This window comes from Lepeophtheirus salmonis, chromosome 7, assembly GCF_016086655.4.
Source record: "Lepeophtheirus salmonis chromosome 7, UVic_Lsal_1.4, whole genome shotgun sequence".
Taxonomy (NCBI): Eukaryota; Metazoa; Arthropoda; class Copepoda; order Siphonostomatoida; family Caligidae; genus Lepeophtheirus; species Lepeophtheirus salmonis.
This window is the reverse complement of record NC_052137.2, coordinates 11,209,892-11,235,501: the sequence shown is the minus strand read 5'-3', so window position 1 is coordinate 11,235,501 and position 25,610 is coordinate 11,209,892. Positions and strand designations below refer to the sequence as shown.

General features: G+C 30.4%; 1 protein-coding gene across 2 annotated transcripts; it reads right to left on the bottom strand.

The window, feature by feature from the left end:
- Position 1: 1 nt before the first annotated feature.
- On the bottom strand, positions 2-23,434 carry LOC121122171 (neprilysin-2). Of its 2 annotated transcripts, XM_040717178.2 has the most exons (11): positions 23,298-23,434; positions 23,126-23,204; positions 19,176-19,584; positions 17,440-17,689; positions 13,856-14,118; positions 13,127-13,547; positions 11,427-11,783; positions 1,219-1,431; positions 945-1,164; positions 694-876; positions 2-635 (listed from the first exon to the last, which is right to left on the bottom strand). In XM_040717178.2, exons 3-11 carry the CDS (start codon positions 19,298-19,300, stop codon positions 370-372), a joined length of 2,298 nt encoding a protein of 765 aa, XP_040573112.1. In that variant the 5' UTR covers positions 19,301-19,584; positions 23,126-23,204; positions 23,298-23,434; the 3' UTR covers positions 2-369. The 2 variants fall into 2 exon arrangements, with proteins under 2 accessions (XP_040573112.1, XP_040573113.1); XM_040717179.2 differs by lacking the exons at positions 23,126-23,204; positions 23,298-23,434 and adding an exon at positions 19,655-19,913.
- Between the last annotated feature and the right edge of the window lie 2,176 nt (positions 23,435-25,610).

Genomic DNA, 25,610 nt, shown 5'->3' with positions numbered 1-25,610 from the left:
CTTTTTAAGATAGATATATTATAATATATATATTTCATAAAATTATGAAGATTTTCATTTATAATATTGTTAAGTTGTGTGAAAATATGACGTATTCAAAAAATAATACATAATAATAGATACGGAATTAAAGTAATAATTATTATTCTTTTTTTGGCAAAATAGATAGAATAGATAGTAATAAATACACTAGAGAATATTATATGAATTGAAAAAAAAATAGAGAGAGGAGTTGAATTTACAGTAGTAGTATACTTTTGTAGCTTAATTGACGGCGAAAAAAATTGAAATTTGTAGATTGAATGAATATATATACATATATCAACATATGTGAGTATGTATATACATCTTTCTTTATTGTGCATCCAATCACCAAACCTCACATTTATTAATGGGATTCATATTTGTTCCTAGAGGACACTTAAAGTCCTGTGAAAACTCTTTTAAATTAGAAAATGTTCCTCGCACTCGGAATGCTCCAGGGGAGTGATAGCCTGTTAGTATGCGGTTTTTTAAAACTTTGGGACGGAATTTGGAGCACCAATTATTGGCAGCAGAGAGCCAAAAGAGTTGCCGTGAATTAAAATTGAGTCCAGGGAGGGAGTTCTCTTGTCCATGTACAGACTCCCAAGATACTACAGGGTTGATAAATATAAGTAAGAAATAGCTATCGGGAGTATATAAAAGATTTACCATATGCTCTGTAGGCCTCTTTGAGACCCCCATTGTCTGCAATATTTTCTCCCTGGGTGTTGACTCCATTCAGAGATACGTTGACTGCCTTGGAGGTATAGTTGCCATATTGCCAAATGATACATTGGGCCTTTTCCAAAAACTTTTTCTTTGTCTCCATTTCCCACCAATCATTGAGATTTCCTAAAATAAATATAGCATATGAAACAATGGAATGTGCCCTAAGAATTTTAAACCAGTGGAAAACATACCATTGGAGTCACTCTGCCGTCCTCTGTCATCGAATCCATGTGTGATTTCATGTCCAATTACCCAACCAATGGATCCATAGTTCATATAATGTGGCCTATTCTTGTTAAAAAATACACCTTGAAGGATTCCAGCAGGGAACTGAATAGAGTTTTCGATGGAGCTGTAAAATGCATTTACAACAGCAGGCTCTGCGTGGCGCTTCCAATCAGTCTTGTCAATCTAAACAGAATACATCTGTATAGCAAATACACTTTATCAAAGGCATCATCTTACCTTCTCTCTCAGCTTTTTCCAAAGATAGGAATAGGACCAAAGTGATAGGCTTTTTTCATTCTCAAAATAAGTGTTATTATTTATTTTTAATCCCTTGTACAGTTCTTCCAAGTTCTCCACCTTCATTATTTCTTCAGGATAGGCAATGTATTCTTTAATGGCAGCCAGTTTGTTAATAGCTCGCGTCCTTGTCTGTTCGTCCATCCAAGTTATCTGTAAATGAAATTAAATATATCTATAAGCTCATTCCACAATGATGACTTAAAAGGTAATATACAAATAGGAAAAGGGGGATTAACTTAATAATTATATTATTTCCCTTTTGACTGTATCACTTTCATACACTTCTTTCGCATTAAGTTTTCCCAGATTGCGTGAAAATTTCATTCCAGTATTGCTACATATAATATTTTAGGAGTGTCATCATATGATCATCCACTGTCGCCAAGATTCTATACCGATTTTCTTTTGAGTTTAAGTTTGGAATCTTAGTAGGCTAACTCAAAAACATATTTATTTTAGCATTTAGACTAGTGTTGTGTCGGTCTTTATTTATTCAGGGGTATCTGCAAGGTTTCGATTTTTTTTTTTTTTTAATTAATTTTTCAGCCGACCCTTAATTTGACCAAATGATTATTTTTTAGAAAAGAAATCTTTTTAAAAAATTTCACCCTATATTTCTATATCTTCAGTCTTGCCTATTAAGAGATAATTTTCAAGGGGTACGGAAAAAAGTAGTTTGGAGGGGCTTTAAGGACCGACAAGTAGGACTGGATAGGACCAGACTTGACTGGACCGTAGTCTTAAATAAGAACTGCTGCTGCAACAATAGTTTTTGTAATTTTGACTATATTCCTTGAGTGGGAAAATGAATTCTGCTGTCAAATGTCTCCTTTCTAAAACTAACCATTTCATTAAAAGGATATTTAGGTATTTAAGACACAAAAAAAAAAAATACAAGCCTGTCATAAATGAAATGAATTTCAATAAATTTTTCTCAAGCCTCCCAATGTATGTACCTAGATCCCCTGTTGTTAATTTATATAATATCGTAAATAGATCAGGATATTCATTTATAAGTGGGTAGGTACTAGAAATTGTTTGAATATTGTTTTTATTTTTATTAAGCCCATAAGTATTAAATCCCTAAATGAAATATGCTTTCATATATGCGTCACGCAGTTTAAAAAAAGAAGGCAAGGAAACGAGATTAATTTCATCATGAGAGTTGTAAAGATGAGTCAAGATTTCAACTCTTGACTTTTTACAAATTCGCCTGTGTATCGTATTATGTACGAGTGTATTTACATAATTAACTATATATATATATATATATTAATATCATTTATCCATTCCTCATCACATATTGGGTCAAATCGTTAGTTCACATAATTAAATGAATGAATATTAGTTACTAGTGTTGGATTCTAGTATTATTCAAACTCGAAAATAACTCAAACTACTAGGAAATATTACTTGAAAAAATCGACCTCTAATGATCAAAACTTCAAATTCTCGAGTATAAATTAATTTCATCTACAGTTATTACTTTATTTTCATTGAATAATTGCTTATTAATATTATTTATAGTACGATATTTTTTCTTTAATTTTTTGCGCCTTGTTTTCTGCTTTGTTCATTTTACAAAAATAAAATATTGCTCTAATTTTTAGCTTTCATAGCAATCTGTAGAAGATCCTGGGTCTCTAAACTACGGAACCTGGTTCAAATATAACCTCAATGTTTTCAATCCGGCCTATGATAGGTAAATTGTTATAAAATGTATACTAAGCTGGAAACCGCTCAATCCGGTTCCTGAAGCAGGCACATATTTTTTTTATATGAGCCGGATCAATCTTCTTAGTATCATGCACGATGCTGGACTTCAAGGAGGAATGAGACTTGACACATTCCTTACATTAAAACTCCTCCGAGACGTAGAACTCCAAAAAGATGGAGCTAAGGCCAGGTTTTGACGTCCTAAAAACTACAACATTGGCTTGTAGCCAATCTCTGACAATTTTGGCTACGTTCCCACTGGTGTTAGAAGAAGTATTACCTTACTTTTCTGCTTTGGAAATACCTTTGCCCTTCTCTCGGTGATTCACCAGTCGTCCCTCCTCTTACTGCGAGCATAGTCAGTGAAAAATCTCAGCAATAGTCACTCTTTGCGTCGCTTCCATGGTTATAGTAGTTTTTTTATTACTAGCAAAATTGAAACCAAATAGTTGGTAAAACCTCTCATATATGGGTGTAAACTCGACTCTAATACTTTTGTTATTCATCAAGACGAAATCAAACTTTATCTGGATGTATCTCTTAGACCCTATATTGTCCTGAAAGCTTGAAAATATGGAGTTCCCGGTTCTTGATCATGCTTTTGAGTTGTGATATTTGTTAAACTTCAATTCACTGGAAAAAATATTTGTATTTCCATGATAACTTTATTCGAACTGGAACTCAAACTGGACTTGACTCAATGCTCAAAAACTCGAATCGACGCAATATTAAATTACTCAAACTCGAATACAACACTCTTATTTATTATATAAGAAGGACGCGTGGAGACAATAATTTTTGCATTTTTGACATGCTAAATATTTCTTAAATGCTTAAAAATTATTTTAATCAAAACAAAACATATCATTTTGCCTTGAACTCTATGAATGTGTATAAATTTCCTTTGAAAAAAGGAATGCACTCACAACTATGTACATAGTACGTAGGTATGCAGTGTAGCTACAAAAACTTTTTTTCAATGTCTTCAAATGTTTTAAATGTGTAGTAATCCTTTTTAGATGTTTATTTAAGTAAAACTTTGCCCATGTATTAAGTCAACTATAAATAAATATGAGTCAGAATTGAAGATATAATGTGTTAGTCAATAATAAATTAAGGGGATAACATATTATAAATTCTAAGTAAGTTAGGCTATATGTACAAGGAAAATAGATGGATTAATTATGTTTTTTAGGATTCTTAACTGTAAAATATATTTACATACATTTCATGGGACAAAAATGGAATCCTTATAAAACTAACTACATAAATATATAGGTACCTGGAATATGTTGGAGAAAAGGACATCTTACCTCTAACAGTGTTTTATTATGGAAATACAAAAAGGGCCATAACCACCTTCAATCGCAATAGATTTGGCCTTCAAAATCTTTTTTTAAAGTTTTAGAAGTATAATTACAATAAAAAGACATATTACAACTATTAACCATATAGATTAAAATAAAAGTTAAAATAAAAACATTATTTATGAAGGATTAATTTTTTACTAAGTTATTAAGTTTCCTACAATATATGTCATGCAAAAATTGATAAAATGAAGGATCTTGTTTAAAAGCTAGTACTTTTTGTATATTTTGTAATTGTTTTTTATTTGTATATTAGAATAAACCATAAATTAAAAAAATTCTGCAAAAAAAAAGGTCGATTTTTATTGATTTATTCTATTTCTCTTTTAATTATCTTATGGAATAAATATTCAATAAAAAAGATTGCATTCAAATTTCTGATAGCATATATAATTAAGGCAATTAGATTTTAAGTGGATCGAACTATTTGATTTTTTGAAAAATGTTTGTTCTGTACAGGTCTCAAAGAAAAAGTCAATCTGGGGCTCTCTTATAAAACAATCGAACTGGATTGATAACATTTAAAACTCGTTTTAAACTTATTCTATAGATGAATTGTTGATAAGGTCATGAATGTGACCAATCCAAACTGACTTTTTCTTTGAGATGGGTCCAGGAACATTTTTTAAAGAATCAAATAGTTCGATCCACTTGAAATCTAATTGCCTTAATTATATATGATATCAGAACTTCTAGCGCAATCTTTTTTATTGCTTATTTATTCCATAAGATATAATAATTATAACGTCATATGAAGATAAATATATGGCATAAATCATATTTGTACAACTTATAATGATTGTATTTAGATTGAGACCGAAAAAAGGGTTTATGCGTTTTGTTTTATAGTCTAGAATTGGAGTCTGTACTGAAATATCGCTCGAAATTGATCAAGAAAAAATCACTTAAGACCGAGCCAGGAAAAATTGGACTTGTACCAAGTATCAACACTAATAGATACCTGTAATTAGGGATATAAATATTGTCTAAATTGGAGTGAGCATACAAAATAGGCCTGAGAGAGCGTCATAAAAAAAATATGTTAGCATGGAGAAACAAAATATTTGCTAACAGAGATCACTAGTAATGAAAATGATTTTTATTTTTGAGTCTGCACGTGTTTTTAGAGTTCCCAAATTGAAGAATGCATTTTCTTTGTCTAAACTGTTGCCATTATCATTTTATTTGCTAAGGAATGTATTTCCTTTTCTGCTAAATTGAATCATATTTACAATCTGATTGAACGTTTGATTGTGCTAATAACAGACGGAAAGTGAACTAGAGTAGTGTTGTGTTAGTCCTTTCTAGTCTTAAGACTTTCAGTCCTTCGGTTTTTGTTGCAGAAATATAATTAAAATTCCTTGTTGGACTCAGAGTAGAATTAAGGATGGGTAATTATTTATTTATTTCCTTCTCTTCTTTCTCCCTTGTCACAGCTGATTGTAGCTTATCAAATGGAATGTCAAGACAACTAAGATGTTCTGCTCTATAAAATTATTGAAATTATCAGGGTGACAATGTGACTTTTCGGTTTTTTTTTTTTTTAAATCCTTATAAGCATGATTAGGGATCACTATCAACTAGAGTGTTTTTTGCTTACTGATACGTTAGAATATTCAAAATAGGGGGAAGCTCATATACTTTTTTTTCGGATTTACGCTCACCGCTATTTATCTAATATTTACATCCCTACCAATAATATATCAAGGGACTTACAATCTTATTTACCACATTCTCAAGACATACTCACAGTGTAAAATTAAATAATAAGATATGTATTTATAGCATAAGAACAGAAATAGGATTACACAACCCCTGTTTTGATTCATTTAGAAGCACTTGCAAACATTTCTCCAATTAGTCAAAATGCAATAAGCAAAATAAATAATTATTTTCAAATAATTCAAACTAATTTCAAATAATTATTTTGAAATTTCAATATACTGTTAATATGTACTTACATTTATAAAAAAAAATATTTTGTCGCATTTTTTTTTTTTTTTTGCCATGTTTCTCTTTTTAAATAAGAGTCTCCTTTTAAATGATATAACAATAAGATAATCTTCAAAAGAATAAAAATTCCTTATGAGAAATACACACTTTTTTATGGTTGTCTAAAAAAATGATTGAAATCATAATTTATTTCAATGTACTTATAAAAGTTGCACAAAAATATTTTGTTATTATATAGGAAATATTGTCACAGTTTAAATTATGAGGAACACAGGAAATGACCGCATTCTAAATTGTAGGGTTACACAATAAATTTTTTTAAATATTTATGTTGAAACAGTCTTGTAATAAAATTAATAAAATACCCAAGAAAACATGTTAAATACATTAAATATCCCGTTTACATAGTTTATGTAATAAAATCCACCATTTGCTTGCAAAAATAATAAAATAAGTGTTAGTTCATAACAAAGTTTTCACGAGTGTGAAGCTTTTACTGGTTGGTCCATTGAAACATAAACACTTACTAATTCAACAATTAATGAAGGTTGAGTGATTAAAATTAATTCATATTTCCATATATTAAAGCATAAACAATTAGTTAGAAAGTAAAATAAGCCTGAGTTCTCTAACTTACATACAAGTTAAGAAAATCACTTGAACAGGATTGACGAATTTCCAAGGAGTTAGGTCTCTCCAAAATCACCGTTTACGCCCTCAGCAAGTCCAAAAAGTTGGAAAACAAGAAGGGCTGTGTCAAAAAGGCCAAACGGGACCTGGAGGAGTTTTTAAAAAAAACAGCAAGTCCATGATAGCCTATGCAAGAGATATCAAAGTTTTACAGCAGACTGTTTGGAGACCTATCAAAATAGTTGGAGGAAAGAACCTTGTGAAAGGCCACTTTTGATATCAGTAAGAAAAAAAAAAAGACAATCTCCTCGGTTCTTAGACTCTTTTGAATGAGCCGTTTAATTTCTTTTGAACTCACTTTTAGTAATTTTGTCCCCCCTCCAACAGTCCTACGATATAGACCCAAAAGGTGTAGAAGAACTGCATTGTCTGTCATCTTAACACCGTAGCCATCAAAGCTACTGTCAGCCAGCATTGGGAAGTCACCCGCAGTGGGTGCTAAGCCTTCTGCCGTTTAGAATCTATAATTGCCACTAAAGGCAGCAACAATAATGAGTAAGAGATCTCAGGGACACATCCATTTATAGTATTAATTTTGTTGTAATTCTTTTGTTGAATGATAAATTATATACTTTTATAGTTTAAAATTCAAAGTGTTCAGATTGTAATGGACAAAGTGTGAGACGGAGAAGCCAGAGGGAGTAGAATGAAAACTAGGGGGTGGGTACCATCTTACACTTTCTTGCATGCCTGATCTGGAAGTCTGGAACAACTTCCCTAAATGCACTACTTTAGTTGTTGTGCCCAACATAGGCTCTTTCTGCGGGTCTATGAAAGGATTTATCCTCAAGTTAGCCATCTTTCGAAGGACATCTTCCAGGTCAAACACGGCAAATTCTTAAAATATAAGGTTGATCGACGGTTTTTGTTAAAAATGGTACCCTGAAATGGTTCACAGTCTCCCCTGCATATGTAAATTTTGAAATGTAGGCAAATACATCTTTGAAAAGGTGTGTAATATGCATTTACATGTAGAAGTTAAAAGGTATTTGCAAAGAGGATCAAAGAGTTTAATTTAGCGAGAAATAAATAGTTGGATAGCTATAGGTAATTAAAGATATGTACATTAGCTTTTATTGTGATTTCAAGTATTTATAATAAGTAGGGCCGGAGAACCACATTGATTAATTATAAAAATAAATTAATTATTCAGCATTGAGGATGCCATAGTGAAGTATATAGAACATACAAAATAGAAAATACAAACACTATCTTCAAAACATCATATTTCATTATTTGAATGATAATTGACATGAAACATATGCAGCCCATCAACACAAAAGCAAGCTAGAATTATCTATATCAAAATTAGATATGGATTACATTTGTATTTTTTGACAAGTTATTGTTAATTTCTATTAACAAACTAATCTTATTAACCTTTTTGTTGTCTAACAAATTTCCCTTAAAGTAGTTATAGTTGATTGTCACAATAATAATAAAATAAGAAATATCGTGGGCAATATAAGCCTTTTAAAACAAATAAAAGGTTTTAATCTATAGCTAAAATTCTTTGGTATCTTACATAGTAATACCAACGGCTTTAAATGATATTACACATCTCAATACTGTTTTGAAGTTCTGAAAATGTTTCATGAAGCGTCTATTACTTGAAAATGATCAACACAGAAAAGAATGAAAAGCTATGCCAGATAATGCAAACTTTTTTTTATTGAAACTGTATATCATTAAAAGATCTCATATTACTAATATAGCAATTTGAATACTCTGTGGGAAAATTGAGGCCTATGGAGGTCATATTGAAAATCAATGTACCATTACTATCTGCACTATCAGTTAGAACCAGAAATCAGTCACAATACATTTGTTCAGGATTTAGATGAGCTCAAAGTTTATTTCAATAGCAGTGCCTGACCCAGTATTTCTGAAGTATAAAAATTAATAGGGATTATATCTTCTTCTTTTTTTGTTCAGGATTGTTTTTATATAGACCACTATATATGTACATTGCTTATTTCACATCATGCTTTTTATATGTAATATAATCATGAAAAGTTGGATTTACCAATGAATTAAAATATGAAGAGTGAGAGAAAGTAAACATAAGAATCAAAAAGCAAATTAAACATTTTACTCAAAATAAAGAATTATTTTGAACAGGCAGACACTTCATTGCATTAATAAAAAGCCTTTATTAAGTAGCCTTTAATCTACTTTTTTTTAAATAAGAAGTTGATTAAGAAAAAGAAAAAATCTTTAAGAATGTAGAAAAGCATATTTTAACCAACATATCACAATGGTTTTAGACAATTTAACCTTTTAAGATGAAAAAAAAATTAAGTGTATATATTTTCTATAAATATAAATATATTGCTGGAAAACTGTTTAATTTCATTTATTTTCAAAGACCCATAATTTAACTTTACAACAAAAATATATACGAGGTGTATTCAAAAAGTAAGATGACTTTTACATTTGGTATGCTCAATTTTTATTTATTTTATGTTAGTACACTCATCATGAACATTTACTATTTCAGCTAGTATGATTATATTATGTTTTGTTTAGTTGTTTTTTTTTTTTTTTTTTTTTTGTGAGAGGCATAATGTATGAGCGTTTTGGCGATTTTTTTATATTGAAAAAACATGGATCAAAGAATTTGCATAAAATTTTGTGTAAAAATGAAATTATGGGCTTCAAAACACTTTAAGGTTGACAATGTATTCGATGAAACTGTTCTCAGTAAAAAAAATGTTTACAAATGGTAGAAACTCTTCCAAGATTGTCCAGGAGGATGCTAATTACGGGCCTCACTCTGGACTCCAAAGCATGTCAACAATAGATGAAAACGTTGAAGCAGTGCAGGAAATTACTATCAGAGAATTTTCTGAGGATATTGACATACCAGTTGCCTCTTGCTATAAAATTTGTTTGAACGTTTTGGGCATGAGACGAGTGTCAGCGAATTTTGTTCCGAAACTGCTTTATTTTGACCAAAAGAATCGTTTCATGAGCAATGGTGATCCTGATTTCCTCAAAAGGATATTAAATGGAGACAAATCATGGGTATATGTTTATGATGTCGAAACCAAAGCCCAATCATCCCAATTGAGATAGTAAAAAAATCGCCAAACCCACAAAATACTTATTGTCATTATGCCTCTCACAAACAAATGAAACATATTATATAACTGGAACAGTAAATAAATATATGTTTGTGGCGAGTGTACTAACATAAGAAAATCGAGCATGTAATTGAATTTACGTTGGCCGTAAAATTTGAAATGTAATCTTACTTTGAGATGTTTACCTCGTATGTTTACAACGCGTCATAATTTCCTTAAAATATGCATTTTTTTGTAATTTTTTCTTTTGCTAAGTGATTGAAAAAGTTCGGCTTAAAATACAGAAAACACTATTAAATTCAATTTCATTTACCATATCAATATTATTCTTTCATTGTTCCTAATCTAAAACTCAGATTGTGATCCTTACCTTTACAAAATGTTGAGATCAAGCATAGTTATGTGGTAATACTAATTAAGATTTAACTTTTAAAATGTAGTTTCCAAATTAGTAGACATACATTTTTTTTATTTTGGAAGTAGGTAAAAAGGAAACGGATTTATCACTAACAAATTTGCATATCTTTTGTACAGTTTACTTTGTATAATCTAAAATTAAATATATATTTAAAATACAAAATAATATATTTTTTCAAGATATTATAAAAAAGTGAAAATATTATTTATATACGATTGCTTCAAAATATTACTAGCTAATACTTATATACTATAAAGCAGTTGTTCTTAATCTTTTCACCTCCCTTTTGATTTCAGAATTTCTATAAAAATGTTTCCCTCTTCCCCACAGCAATTTTTTCAGCTCATAGTTTTAATGGTTTGCTCAAAAAATTAATTTTAATATTTTTTTTAAGAAAGGTGTTTCAACTTTGTTTATTTTCTTATTTTTTTTTCTTTTAAATAAATAATATTTATGACTTTTTTTGCATCAATGACATTGTATATTAAAATATTTCCCTGCTGTACAAAAATTATCTGCTATGAAAGATAATTCAACAGATTTTAAGTTATCTGGAGGTTCTTTGATGAATGGAAAGATACAAAATTCTTTATTATTTTTGAGTTTTGTACTTATACACATTGTCAGATTATTTCCAAAATAAGTGAATAAATGGTCTATATCTGTAATAAATTATACTCGTACATTAATGAACTTTGTTTGTCTCTAATTACGAAAATATAAATGTTTGTATTTCAGAAATGATTATTTGGGTATGTAAAAAAAAAGTTGTTAAAAAAGTGCATGATAACTTTAACATGCATGATATTCATTTTATATAATGAATATCAGTTGTAAAGCCTTGCAAACAGGTATAAGTTATCTGTATTCAGCCATTTAAAAAAGTATATTTTAATATTAAAAAAAGGACCTCACCTCCTGTAGAATCTTTTTAAACTCTTTTTTGATGTATTTCACCATTTCCATCATGTTGTGCTTGGCGTCTTCCTTGAAATATTTAGATACATAGAGGTGACCCACAACAGTGCCAAGGGATCCAGCAGCACCCACACACTTTTTCCATCTCGGAGCATCTGCAGGAGTGCCTGTCACATTTTTCCTATATTCCAGGGATATTTCCCGAGCAGCCTTATTGAGAACGAAGAGTCCTTGACTAGCAATACGCCAAAGTAGATAATTGGCCACATTTCTCTTGGGCTCTTCGTTCAGGATAGTTGATAAGCGTTTTATAAAGATCGGAGTACCCACGATAACGCGCTCATTCCCATCCACCTATGATTCACATGTAAATATTTTTTAAAAAAGGGCTGTCATTGTACTGTATATCGTTGACCCAGCGCAAAAACATATTAATTGGGAAAACATGTGGGGTAACCCTAGATGGAGATCTTGCAAATTATTTTATTTGCCAAAAGTCAATATGTTTCCATATTTTATGAGCAAAAATATGCTAAGGGTAATGTCCTATGGATCTATTCAGTACCCAACCATGCTATTTGGATTTAATGTACAACGAATGGAAACTTGTATCTCCCAAAAACTAAAAAATCAACAAATATGCTGTGCTACATGGAAGCTTTAATTTCCAAGTTCAAAAAGTGAGAGAAATTTTACAATAAATATTTCTGCAATGGGGTGCAATCCATATTGTTTGCTTATAACAAATATAATTCAGGGCCGTCCACAAGATTATATGTTTGGAAGTAGGGGCTTCGTTTTTGGATTTATTAATTTTTTTTTTTTCAAAAAGAATAGAAAAATTCAATTTTTTGACAACAAAATTCAAAAGTCTATAGCTCAGAAATTATAAAATTTGAAGGTGTTCACAAAAAATTTAATTTTTGTGAAAAAAAAAAATCAAGAAAAAATTTCCATTTTTGGCAAACAATTTCAAAAATCTACAGTTATTCAAAAATAAATATTTTTTGGGAAAAACATTTCAAGAATTCGTAGCTATTCTCAAAAAAATTATTTTTTAGATAAAAGAATTAAAAATCCATAGCTCTTTAAAAAAGTTAAATTTTTGGAAAAAAAATTACAAAAATTAAAATTTTTTGAAATAAAAATTCAAAAATATATTGCTTACAAATTTCAAAAATCTACAGCTATTCCCAAAAAATTAATTTTTTTGAAAAAAAAGATTCAATAATTCAGCCATTCTCATACAATTATTTAAAAAAAAAAATTTAATTATTAATTTTTTTTGCAAAATTTCTAAAATATACAGGTATTCGGAAAAAAATAATTTCAAAAAATCATAGCCATTCTCAAAAATTAATTATTTTGGATAAAAAAATAAAAAAACCAAACCATAATCAAAAATTAAATTTTTTGGAAAGAAAATCTCAAGTATTAATTTTAATTTTTTTTAAATTTCAAATATTAAATTTTTCTGCATAAATTTGTTCGAATCCAAAACTATTCGTAGAAAATTTAATCATCTTGTAAAAAGTAAAAATATCTCTTAAACTTTATTTTTTTTTTTTGGAATCCCACTCACTAACCCTTAAATTTTTTGGACGCCCCTGTAGTTATGACCAATATTTTACTTCAATAGTAATAAGAAAATTATTTTTTGGAGCATGTTTTAGCACTGAGTCAAGGAGGGATCTTACTTGAATAATATCCTTCGTCAAAATACCGTTGACATAATCCGTAAAGTTTACACCCGGCATGAGATCATCAACATCTATTAGCTTCATTGGATTATAGAGCTTGGAGGCGTTTCGTCTCTCCTCTTTTGGAAGAGAAGCATTGGCCAGTTTCATTTCAAATAGAAGAGATTCCTTTAATTGGGTTGCTGCTTCCTCGGGGGAAGCACCCAAAAGAACAGCTACTTTTTGCATATAACTATAGTAATAGTTTACATTTTCAGACTCAAATCCCTGTACCAAATACTCTCGACTAAGTCCTAGACTTGCTTGATCAAATCCCATAACTCGATAGGTGGAATTTTTCATGTCAGTAGTTATAAAATAAGAGAGTAAGAATCCTGTGCCGTGACCAGAGGCTCTAAACTTATAAATGGTTTCTTTCCTAGTAGCGTATAAAAGTTTTATTTTTTGTTTGTTTTTTTGCAAGTAAAATGATCACACCAAAGTTATTAGAAATACAAGATTAGACCATCATGTAATCCAGCTTGCTAGAATTTTCAATTTGATGTATCATACCAACTGCTGGCAAGGCAGACAGTTTTGATAAAACACGCAACCAATCATATTCTATGATGTCACTATTAAAAAGCATGGTGGAAGTCAAATATCAGTCGTATAAGGGTTATGGTATAGCCTTGTATTTTTATAAACCTTGGATCATGCCATTAAAAAAAAATTGAAAAAACCCACCAGTCAAAGTCTTCTTCCTTCCAATTAGAATCAAGAACGGGCCATCCACCTAGAGATTTTAGTTCCTTCAACATAGGCTCCAATCCTAGGCCTTCAAGACTATCTTCATTCATACAGGCTTGGTATATTGATCGCACTTGATTAAAAACAAGAGAATCGTTCTCTGTGCCATTACTTTCCAAGATGTCACGTATTTGTTCATCAAGCTCGTCTCCAATAATGGAAAATTGACTCTTGTAAGTTTTGTCATCCGCTATCCTCGACTAGTGATCATTAAAAAGTATTTAGTGTTTGTGTATAAACACTTATATATACATATAAAGATAGATAAATGTACACTTTCAAGATTTCAAGAATTTGTGAAGCATTGTCAAATTTGATGTACAAGAAAATATTAAAAAATAATATGAATAAAATGTCAGAAGAAGAAGAATACAAAATTTGACTTAAATTTGTCTTATGAAAATTCTGCACATTCCAATTCTATGTTGTTTAAATATATATTTTTTTTTTTTTTGGGGGAAATAGGGATTGCGTATTTTACATGTGGAATTGTCATGTCAGATCAAAAAGGATATTTGTACGTAGAAAAATGTGTTTCATTGACCGCGCATTTCATAATCATGTATATATATATACATATAATACAGTCTATGCTTCAATGGGTTTATCAAACATGTAATGTATCCACTATGGTATATTTTCTGCGTGAATGAAGTCAGTCTTACATAAAAATGTGAATAATTGGCTATATCCATACGACAACATCAATCGGTACATATGTAAATCAGAATGACAGGATGGGGAATCAGTGGACTGAGTGACATTTAGTAACCTATCAGATATTACATATCTTGTATATTTTGTAATATGTACAAAATACATTTTTTATTCGTGCTGGATCGAGTATTAGTCGAACTAGAAAATAACTCAATTTTAGTAAAGTCGACAATTTTCTTAAAGTTATTCAAAATACCCAAAATATTACTTGAAAAACACGACCAAACTCGAACTCGAATGAGCAGAACTTCAAATAGTCGAGTGCAGTGGCATCTCTAACCCCTTTGGGGGGAGGGGAACTCCAGCTTCACCCCAAAAAAATGTTTCTAAAGCTCCCCCAAAAAAACACATGAATTTCTGACATGACTCATTTAATGACTTTTGGTATTCTCAGTTCCCTAATCTGAATCCTTTGCACTTTTCAATATGGTGGCATATTGAAAAGTGCAAAGCCTGTAGAGTCTGCTACAGCAAAATACCCTATGAGGAGTTTGATTAGAGGAGGATGTCGAAGACTTATAATAATATAGTTGTACTGCCTTCCGACCTCTTTTGAAGGCTATAATTGGAGCTGGTGGAAATCATATTCACAAATAATATTTTTCATAATGTGTTCTTAAAAGAATATTTTTTAAATTTTGATGTACAGCCTCCTCTTTCTGATTTCTTGCTCATGGTTATTTGAAGCACAATCAAAGTGATCAAAGACTTTTTTAACTATATATAACAAAACAATTTATATCAATAATTGTATAACGGTATTTGACAATTTATCCCCCCTAATAATTAAAGCTTGCAACGCTCCTGGTCGAGTGTAAATTTATCTCATCAACAGTTGTTCCTCCATTTTTATTGAGTAAATCTTTGTAAATTTCTTTGTCGTATTCCTGCCTATTTTTCTGATTTGTTGATTTTACAAAACAAAATCTCCCTTTCATTTTTAGCATTCATAATATGCTGTTTTAGACCAGGGGTCTACGGCACATGGGGAAATATACGCCAAATGAGTTCAATCTAGCCCATGACATCTAAATGACTATCAAATGAACATTCAGCGGGAAAGCTGAATGGCAAGAAAAATAAAAAAAAAGTTTTGACCCTTGGAACATCCAGGATCTGTAATCTGTATTGTTCCAAAGGCTTGAAGGTTTGGAGCTCCCCATAGTAGACGATACTTTTGCGTAATGATAATATTCTAACCACAGGTTTGAATATTCAATTACTTGAGCTCAATTGTTATAACTCGAATACAACACTAATAATATATATATTGAAGGTTTGTCCCTCAGATATGTAAATCAAGTTTTCTGCTTCTTCTTCTGTAGCTTTTATTAAGCTGTTGTGCGAGAGGATCAATTAAAATATTCATTCTTCTGAAGAAGGAGTCAAAGTGTCAAAATAAATAAGTCAAATGATGTTTGAAATCAAATTGATGTCGACGTTGTATGTATTTATATGTTTCATAGAGAATATTGATATTATGTATCAAAAAGTGTCTTCTTAGAACACACTGGAAAATAAGGCTGTAATACCGTTTATTTACCTTCAGTAGAACAAATATAGAATTCAATACGCTCATCATGTAAACTAGCAAATAATGACACACATGGAGTATAAACATGTTAATATGATTTCTGTTTTTTTTTTTTTGTTTTTTTAAATAAATACTCAAAAAGTTTTAGTTTCTTCTTGCTTTTCAACATCAGGTCAAATTAAAAAGAAATTGTGCTTTTTCCCGAGTAAGTTTTGTTTCTATAGAAACATTGATTGACTAAAATATGTAAAAGGCTCTACTTTTTACAATAAATAGTGGTAAAAGTAATGTTTAAAAAAAATTAAATGAGATATTATTCTATCTTGTAATCAAATAATCTTTACTACAGCATTTAAATGTTAAATGCATAAATTCTGATTTAGTGATCAAAGGAATTTATAAATATTTTCACTTTACTACATTTTTTATTATTATTTTTTCACCCCATTTTAAATAAAAGCAACATGATGCAAATGAGTGGTACATTTTCCTCATTTTAGTTTGTAAATCAATAGACATACCTGTGTTGTTATTTTTCATAGTAATATATAAATGAGTTGCATAATTAATGTTATATATGTAGTCTTAGGTATCTCAAGTTATCTCATAAATTTGAATAATCAGCGTAAAACTAGTCGAAATTTGTCTATGAAGTATTTGGCTGTATGTATACCAGGATAAGGTGAAAAGTTATTGGCTTGACAATAAAAGACTGCGACTTTTAATTAAAAAATGATTTTTATTTTCCTACATAATCTCTTTTGACTTCCGCAGACTTGATCGAGCGCCCCCTAGTATTCCTTTCCCGAAAGAGATAGTCTGGACTGCTATGAAAATATTCATCTATGACCCTCTTAATGTCTTCATTGGATGTAAAAGGCTTCCCAGAAAAAAAATTGTATAGGTTTGTGGGCATATAGAGGTTTGAGGATGCCAGAAGATGGCTGACAAAATTATAACCCGAATTTTATAATAATTCAATTTTATCTATTTTAACAAAAACATAAAGATGTTTACTGAAGCAGTTTGTGTAAACAAACTACTTGAGCAAACCAGTTGAAACTCGCAAGAAAGAGATATTAATCTTGGAACCAGCAGAAGACATATTTTTTTGGCGATTGATGCAAAATCTCTGTGTCAGGTTGATAACTTTTCACCTTACCCTACTATATGATGGGAAATTTATTATTTTCTTGATTTGTGTTCAAGATTATTTTTGTCTTAACTCACTACATATACTAAATTCATATATCCTCCATAAACTGCTTACCCGTGCTTCAAATCCTCCACATGCAAATTGATAGAAATCATCGCAAGGATCCACTTCTGGATTCATGTTTTGAAGTAGTGAATGCGCCGAGGCAATGCAGTCCGGTGTAGTGCATTTGCTGTGAGGAATAGGAGCTGGTGGTTGAGGATAAGGGCCCAATGGGCGCTCATTTCTTACAATTGATAAAATAATCATGACAACGATGAGAAGAACGAGGATACCGCATATACATAGTAGAAGCCTCTCCAAACTAAACAAGTGAGAAGGAAATCATTAGTATATACTTAGAGGGATTCGTAATGGATGTCCCCTGAGTGATAGTACATACATAAAATGGATGTATAGTCAAAAAGATACAATCGATCAATCTATACATGTATAGATACTATAAAAGTACTATTTTGACTTGTTATGATGACCATGATTCTATAAAAAAAAAGATTACAAGGAGGGGGAAAAGTACCCTTGAGTCCATCAAATTGAAGGAGTTTCTATGTATTTTACAAACCCAGGAAGGGATGGAGGGAGGGATGGAAAAAAAACTGTTGATGGACAAGGTCATAGAATGACCCTGAAATAATTGTATGTCTTCGGTCATTTATGTGGATACATTCTACATATTATGTGTGTAGTACGACCCGGAATTGATGAAAACATATCTGAAGGATACACAAAAAATCATACATATAATTCCAAGTCCTTAGCTTTTATAATGACGATGGTACATCATTTACTATCAATCCATTAGGAACAATACCCAAGGCTCTCATGGTTACTTTAAATAAAGAAGAAGAAAATAAAAGAAAATACGGAAGACATTGATCAAGTGAAGATTTCCGTAATATGTAGTTAACAAAAGAAATATAACCTTAAAACATATTTAGTAAAGTGTCCTTGACATAGAGTATACATATTAATTAGAATATTTTTTCGGCAAGGTCACAACTAAAGAGTTTTAAAATTTTATATAAAAGTATGTGATTATTATATTATGTTTCATTACTTATTTGATAGCGTTTCTATGAATGTATGCACTTATAAGAATAATTCGTTTATGCATACTATATCTACACTTGTATGTGCCCATGGATATAAGGACATAGGTACAATATCAATGTGTACCTAGGTACACATACAGTCCCTCCAAACAGGTGTGTGTACTCTGTGTGTAGAGAGATTATATAATAATAAATGCATAGAATACGAATTACTTATTGACGTACACAAATTAAGAAACTTTTGATTTGATTTGTCAAAAGAGAACTCCATTTCATTGTTTCTCTCTTTATTTGTGTGGCTTTTGTTGCTTACTCCGTATTAATAAGAAAGAAGTATGAAGAAAAATAAATCTCAATTTACTTTGATTCATTATTATTATTATCGGCTTTCCAGCACTCAACCTTCTCTTAAATACAAGCAGTACCTTACATGTATATGATAATATGTTTTGTAAGGATATCGTTGTACCTGCAAACCCATAATGATTTATAAAAAAGCAAATAAATTATACATATACACCACCAAAAAAACAATTCCACGTTATGTATAATATAGTGCAATATTTAACACATGTTTTTGATTTTTTTTTTTTAGCAAAAAAACTTGCAAAAGCACATTTGTGAAACGTTAGAATTAAAGAAGCTGGGAGGGAGAAGGGAATACATTTGACCAAAAGTTATGTTGGTTTTTGCAACTATCAATTTGAATGTAGGGATTAAGAGAGTCTTAGAACCTACCTTGTTCGTCGACTCCAGGAATTTATGGAGAATGAGGGTTTGTTCGTGTCAGCAGCCTCAACAGAGACTAAATCCGCCTTGGACTCGCTAATGCCTGCATTGGCTCCATTTGAACTCCCGGACATTTCGAAGCTGGATTTCACTTTAATAATTTTGAAGTTTATATTGACAAATTAGAAATATATGTATATTAGTTAGGACGTCCAGAAAAGGACGACCTGTAGATACGAATGATCTACTCCGACTATTCTTCTGTCCTGCTAAACCAGGGCACAAATGTACCTAGTGATTTAATTCCTTTAAAATCAGTAGTAGTCTCAAATGAGTCTGATGGCTGTCTGGTTTTGTTTTTTTTTCTCTCTCTCTCTCTCTTACAGCATGTCTTCTTCACTCGTCTTTTGCGCTCAATCTGCAAACAAATTGAGCGATTAGTAGTTTAAATACATTTATTATGATGATAATGAGTTTTAACTACATACATAGAACAACACTGAAACTTTTGTAAGGACTGAGAGGTGAGGAATTGATTGAAAATATTATATATGGAAATGTCTATAGCACAATTATTAGGAATTCAATGTTGAGTGTATTTTATATAATGTATGTTTTTATTCTTTTGACGCGCTCCTCATTTTTTTTTTAAAAGTTGCTTCTACTACGACTACATATACTTACTTTCTCTACGAATTTTTTTTTACTTCAAAGTGTGTGTTGATATAATGTGTACACACTTACTGTACTTAAAATTTTGTAGTACGCCGCTTTGAACTACAAAAAGTCGACACAAGTGTTGTACGTGTGAGTTAATATATATATTTGAGGGAATCAACTACCTTAAAAATTAAAAAAGTTTAAGAATTGTCCAAAGACAGGCTATCATTTTCTATGTCTCTAAAAAAACTTTTCAGAGCATGTGAGATACTATACAGCATCATGAATTCAAAAAGATTTTTTTTATCTACTTGCAGGTAAAGAAAAAGTCGTCTACAACAATAAACAAAAAAAAAAAAAATTGTGTGCGTGTAAGGACAGAGATCAAGATCCCAATAGAAGAAATCTGTGTTTATTTCTTTGTTAACACAAAAATAGCAATGAATATTATTTGTACTTTTGATTGGCATAAGATTGTTTATCACTTTAAAACTATATATATATAAGTGCAAACTGTTATTTACTCATTGCTGAATGGGTATTACCTTACATGCAATACAAGGATTGAATTTCAGAGAGCAAAAATGAAAAAGTCATCCTAAAATCTGATAGAAGCTACATACTGCGCAGTTACTCTTAAAGTGTGAATTATTTTTAACATGTCTTTCACTTATTTTTCAAAAAAAAGTACAAATCATAGCTATCAAAACATGATATGAAACTCGAACCACTTTAGTACAAAATTGCTGATTAAACAGTAGCGTCTATCATTTTTGAAACATGAAAAGTGTTTCAAAATAATAAGTATTAAAAACTGTCGTCTCCGATTTATCAGGTGAACTAGTTGCTTATGTTATTGAAATTCCATAAATGTGTAGTATTTTATACATTAGATACATGGGTTAATTAAGTTTATATTAATCAGTAACTCAAAAAATGACACTCCATTTTTTTCCTTTTTTGTTTAGAGAGTCAAAATAAGAAAGATAAATTATATTAAGTTTTTGAATTTGTTTATACAACTAAAAATACAACCAGACCGTAAATTTTTGGAGTCAATTAAATCTTGAAAAAAAAGAATAGAAAGAAGAATTGTCTCAAGGGACACAAGAAGAATAATTATTGATTTATTTATAAGCTCTCTATATTCATGAATTACAAAGGACAGTGTTAGAATAATTCAATATTATGTTTTGGCTCAACAAAAAACGACTTGTACAATGACCTCAACTTTTGTCTTAAAATTCTTGTTTTGTTTAATTACCTATAAATCTTCGTTTAAAAGATACGGTTATCTTAAAAAAATAATTTGAAAATGACTTAAAAAGAATAGTTAAGGAAATTAAAAATACGATCTTAGATAAGAGACTAAGGAATTTTCAAATACAAATAAGATGGGTAAGTAGCCTGTGGATGTCCCTTCACATCATAAATGGGTCAATACCGAATGCAAATATACTTGCATATTTATGGATGCATGTGCAAATTGATTTAAAAATACAACATGTTAAATATGTTTAGTTTTGTGTCAAGATATTAAAAAAGAAGGTAAAATTGCTCAAACAATTCATTTTACAAGTTAAGACTTCCTCCAAGAATTGTCTATTGTATTGTAATAGATATTTGATGTACACGAAGTAATAAATACCTATATTGTAATATAAATATACAATTTATTTCTTAATATTATGCATTGTGGAGTGACATGTTTTGCAATATCTTTTTGTTAACAGTATATGTAGGTAATTAAAATCCAGTTTCCTAGGAGTGAAGAGGATTCTTCGCTCCTATTGAAACCTGTTGCAGTTCAAAAGTATAAAAATAAACACCAAAGAAGAAAGAATCAACCTGTACTACATATGTACAAAGCTATACCTATTTAAGCCCATTGCTTAAATGTTGTTCTTAATAGCTCTTAAAGCAGTACTTTCGTATCTACATACCTTGACTGACCCGACAACTATCTATTCTTTAAGAAAAGGCTCAAACATTGAAAAAGAATGAAAAAACCGCAACATAATGGCATGAATAGGTGAAAAATAATTAAATAAATACCTACATACTAATTTGTAAATTGGTGTAAATTAGTCAACTCATCTAACTTTCTATTTGAAGAATTTGCTTATCATATATATATTATTCCAGAAAATTTTATAACTATATTTTTGCTTTTATATATATATATATCTGTGATATATTTTTTTGTTAAATTACTAATTATGCATCAAGTATGTATCATCTAGGCTTTTCAAATGACCCATGAACTGCAAAGAGCACACAAAAAAAAATATTAGACAAAAATGAAGAAAATCTAATGAAAAAACATAAAGTTTCTTGACGTCAATTTAGACATGTGGTTCATGATAATTCTTTTGTAGTTACATTAAATGCTATGTACAAACTAGGGGGAGGGCTTACAGAAATGTGCCAAATTCAGTATGGGGGTGGACAAAAAAGCCCAAAACTTCCCATTATATAATGTCATGTGACGATCTACTTATTGATATAATAATTATTGAAAATGGCGTAAATCTATGCGTAAATTTTTGAATCATCTGCAAGTATGTATGTAGAGGTACGCAGGAGAGAAAGAAAAAACGCAATAAATATGCAACCATTTTTACTAAAACTGAACATGAAACTAGAGGACTTATGATATCCAATAATAAAATGTATCATATATCTTAGTTGCAAACAAGAGCATAACTGATAGGAGAGCTATTTGATACAAGTCAGTAATTTAAGCACAGAACTGTTGCATTTCATAAAGAAGGAAAGAACGAACGAACGCCCCCCACCTTCTACTTCCTTTTCAGAAGAAATCTAGTTGAAAAAAGAATTTTGTCCATGTCATTCACTAACTTTTTTTTAAGTAAAAAAAACCTTGGTTAAAGTTTTTTTTTTTCCTACACACATTTCAGCCACCTTCCCATGACATATTATAATATATATACATCAAATATAACAACCTTCCACGAAGGACAATATGTGGAGACCTCAACAACGAAGGGGCATGATCACTGTTTTCATACGTTCATATTAGTGTATTTAATCAATTCAAAGTAGACATATTCAAAACATACTTTTTAATTTAAAATAAAATAATTAAAATACTAGGAATATACAACATTCTTTTATCAAGAAAAAAGTTGTATACTTTTTGCAAGGCATTTTTATTTAAAATTTGACTTCAAAAGTAAGGAGGATTCTTCTTACATCGTCTTCTTCCCTCAAATTCAATTCGGTTGAAATGAATTATATAATATAATTAATCAAAATAAATATTGTAAATGACTTACCCTATTCTTTCTTGAACTGTGAACGGAAAATCCTTCCTTTTCCCACCGGCTTATTCAAATCTCAATCACGCAAAACAAACTATAAGTAATAAATGAGATACAAAATGCAAATTTCACAATTAGAAATACCTATATACATAATATATTGACTTATATTTGAAAATAGTAATACCTTTTTAGGAATTGATATTTTATAAAGATATTTTCCTCATAGAAATAGACGTAGGTTATTAAGTATTTAATCTATACGCCGAATACTAAATGTACTACTGACTGACAATATCTTTAAAAATTAAATAAAAACTACAGAAAAATATTTCCTTTAAATTTAAAAAAAAACCCTCGCCGGAGTTAGGCCCGCTTTTTAATTGCACGCGACGCACGCTTTACAACTTTTTTTTATTTGTTTGCGTAAACTTTTTTCCGGAGATTCCACAAAGGGGGTAGGGAGAAAGAGGGATCAACGTACATATGTACATTGATAGAGTTGTATAAAATATGACTTAGTATGCGTAATAAAAAACTCAGAAACATTATGTATATATATAAATATATTTGAATATAGGAAAGGATACAATTTTAAATTATTTCTAAAAAATAAATATATAAAATTAATTGTAAAAATCTGTCTGATGTACTTTTTATAACTAATGTATCATGCCAATGACTCAGGAGGATCTGTGTGACTGCAGTGCACAACATATTGCTTTGTCATTTACTGCAAAAGTACATTTCATTTCACAAAGAGCAAGGAAAAAACAGCATCAAGGATTTTATTTATATAACGAAAAGCCCAACAAAAGCTGCTCATGATTGACTGTGACATGAAAACTGAGCCTACTTCATGCAGGCCTTGGTCCAGCAGCTCTGAATCAGTACCAAAGATCGCTAGGGTAGATACTAGTAAGGCTAAAAAGAGAACATACAAAAATTAGTGAAGTACCGAGGCATCCGAATTGGTAAGAATCGACATTTTTGAAGTATCGGAATCACTAAAGAATGCCGATTTCAACAATACTTTTGTTTATTTAATAATCTATATATTAAATGTGAATAATTGTTTGTCCTTGGATCAATGGATAGATTTTCCATTAATTATTCTTGAAGCTTCTTATGGCTCCAGAAACGGTTCTAGTAACTTCTTTTTTTTTTAAGCACTTTAAACGTACAACCTGAGGGCCGGGTTCTCTTTCGGATATTGGTATTTGAATAATTTAACCTGCCTCCGGAATCTGCAGCCCACTACCCGTGAGTGGGGTAGTATTTTAGCACATTGGGAGGGGAATAATATTTAAAAGGAAAGGTCTCCACCCCTCGTCTGAATACCAAGGAACCCTCTTAATATCCCGAAAAATACAGACCTGCTCTCAGATTCTACATGTGATTTACTGGGCCTCAACGCAGTTTAAATTACAACGCCACTGCATTTCTAAGCACCAAGAGTCCCTTTTAGTATGCTAGAATGTACCCCCATCCACGGGTTGTGTATATGAGCTGCTGGTCCCTGAGGTTGTTTAAATCATTCTACCGCCACTAATCTGAGCATCGAAGAACCCTTCTAATATCCAAAATCAACACCGGCTCTCAGGTTGTACGGGTGAAGTGCTGGACCGTAATACAGTTTAAATACTACCGCATTGTTTCTTGCCACCAACCCTTTCTAATATTCTATAATAAGCCTCAAACAATGGGTTGTGCAGTTGATCTGCACAACCCATCGTTAAATTTCAGTCCAGTTAAATTTCTTCGCCATCCCTACTTGAGCAATAAAAAATCCTAATAATATCCCACAATCTTATGTAGGTTTTTAAGCTTCCAGAAGCTGTTCTGGTAAAAATGGTCTTTTTATAATTTGAGAAATATTGATCTTAGAGAATTGCAAATTTGTCCTTTTAGGCTAAATACATCCTATATAAATTTTGAACGGTTCTGAAAAATTTTTAAACGTAGGTCAACGGCTCCAAATTTTTGAAATTTTACAAATTTTTTTCCAAAATGATTGTTTTGAGCTGAATATAATCTAAGCTCTTCATTTGTATAGTTGCAACAAATCTTTCTATACAAGAAGTTTAACTAAATGAATTTTATATCGAAAAAATTATATAGCTTTTTTGGTCAAAAAGAGCCAATTGGATTTTTTGCAGTATGTCCATCTGTCTGCTCGTTAAGAAATGATATCCATATTTGCAATTTATGCTTATAAAATCATTAGCAATTTTTAAATTATTACTCGAAATATAATGTTTCATGAGTCAAATATTTATGAACGTATCCATTTAAGAGTCAAACTGTGTAGTTAGGAGTTTCATAAAAAATTCCTGAAAATGTGATGTGTGGTCAAACGGTTGTATTTTGGTTTCTAGTTCACAACTTTTCAGTTTTTAAATTTTATTAAATTTAACTTTAAGTACGTAAATGTAGCCAAACACTATCAGTTCCATTAAATTTTAATAGTTTATTTAAATTTTTGGGTAAAATCAAAAAA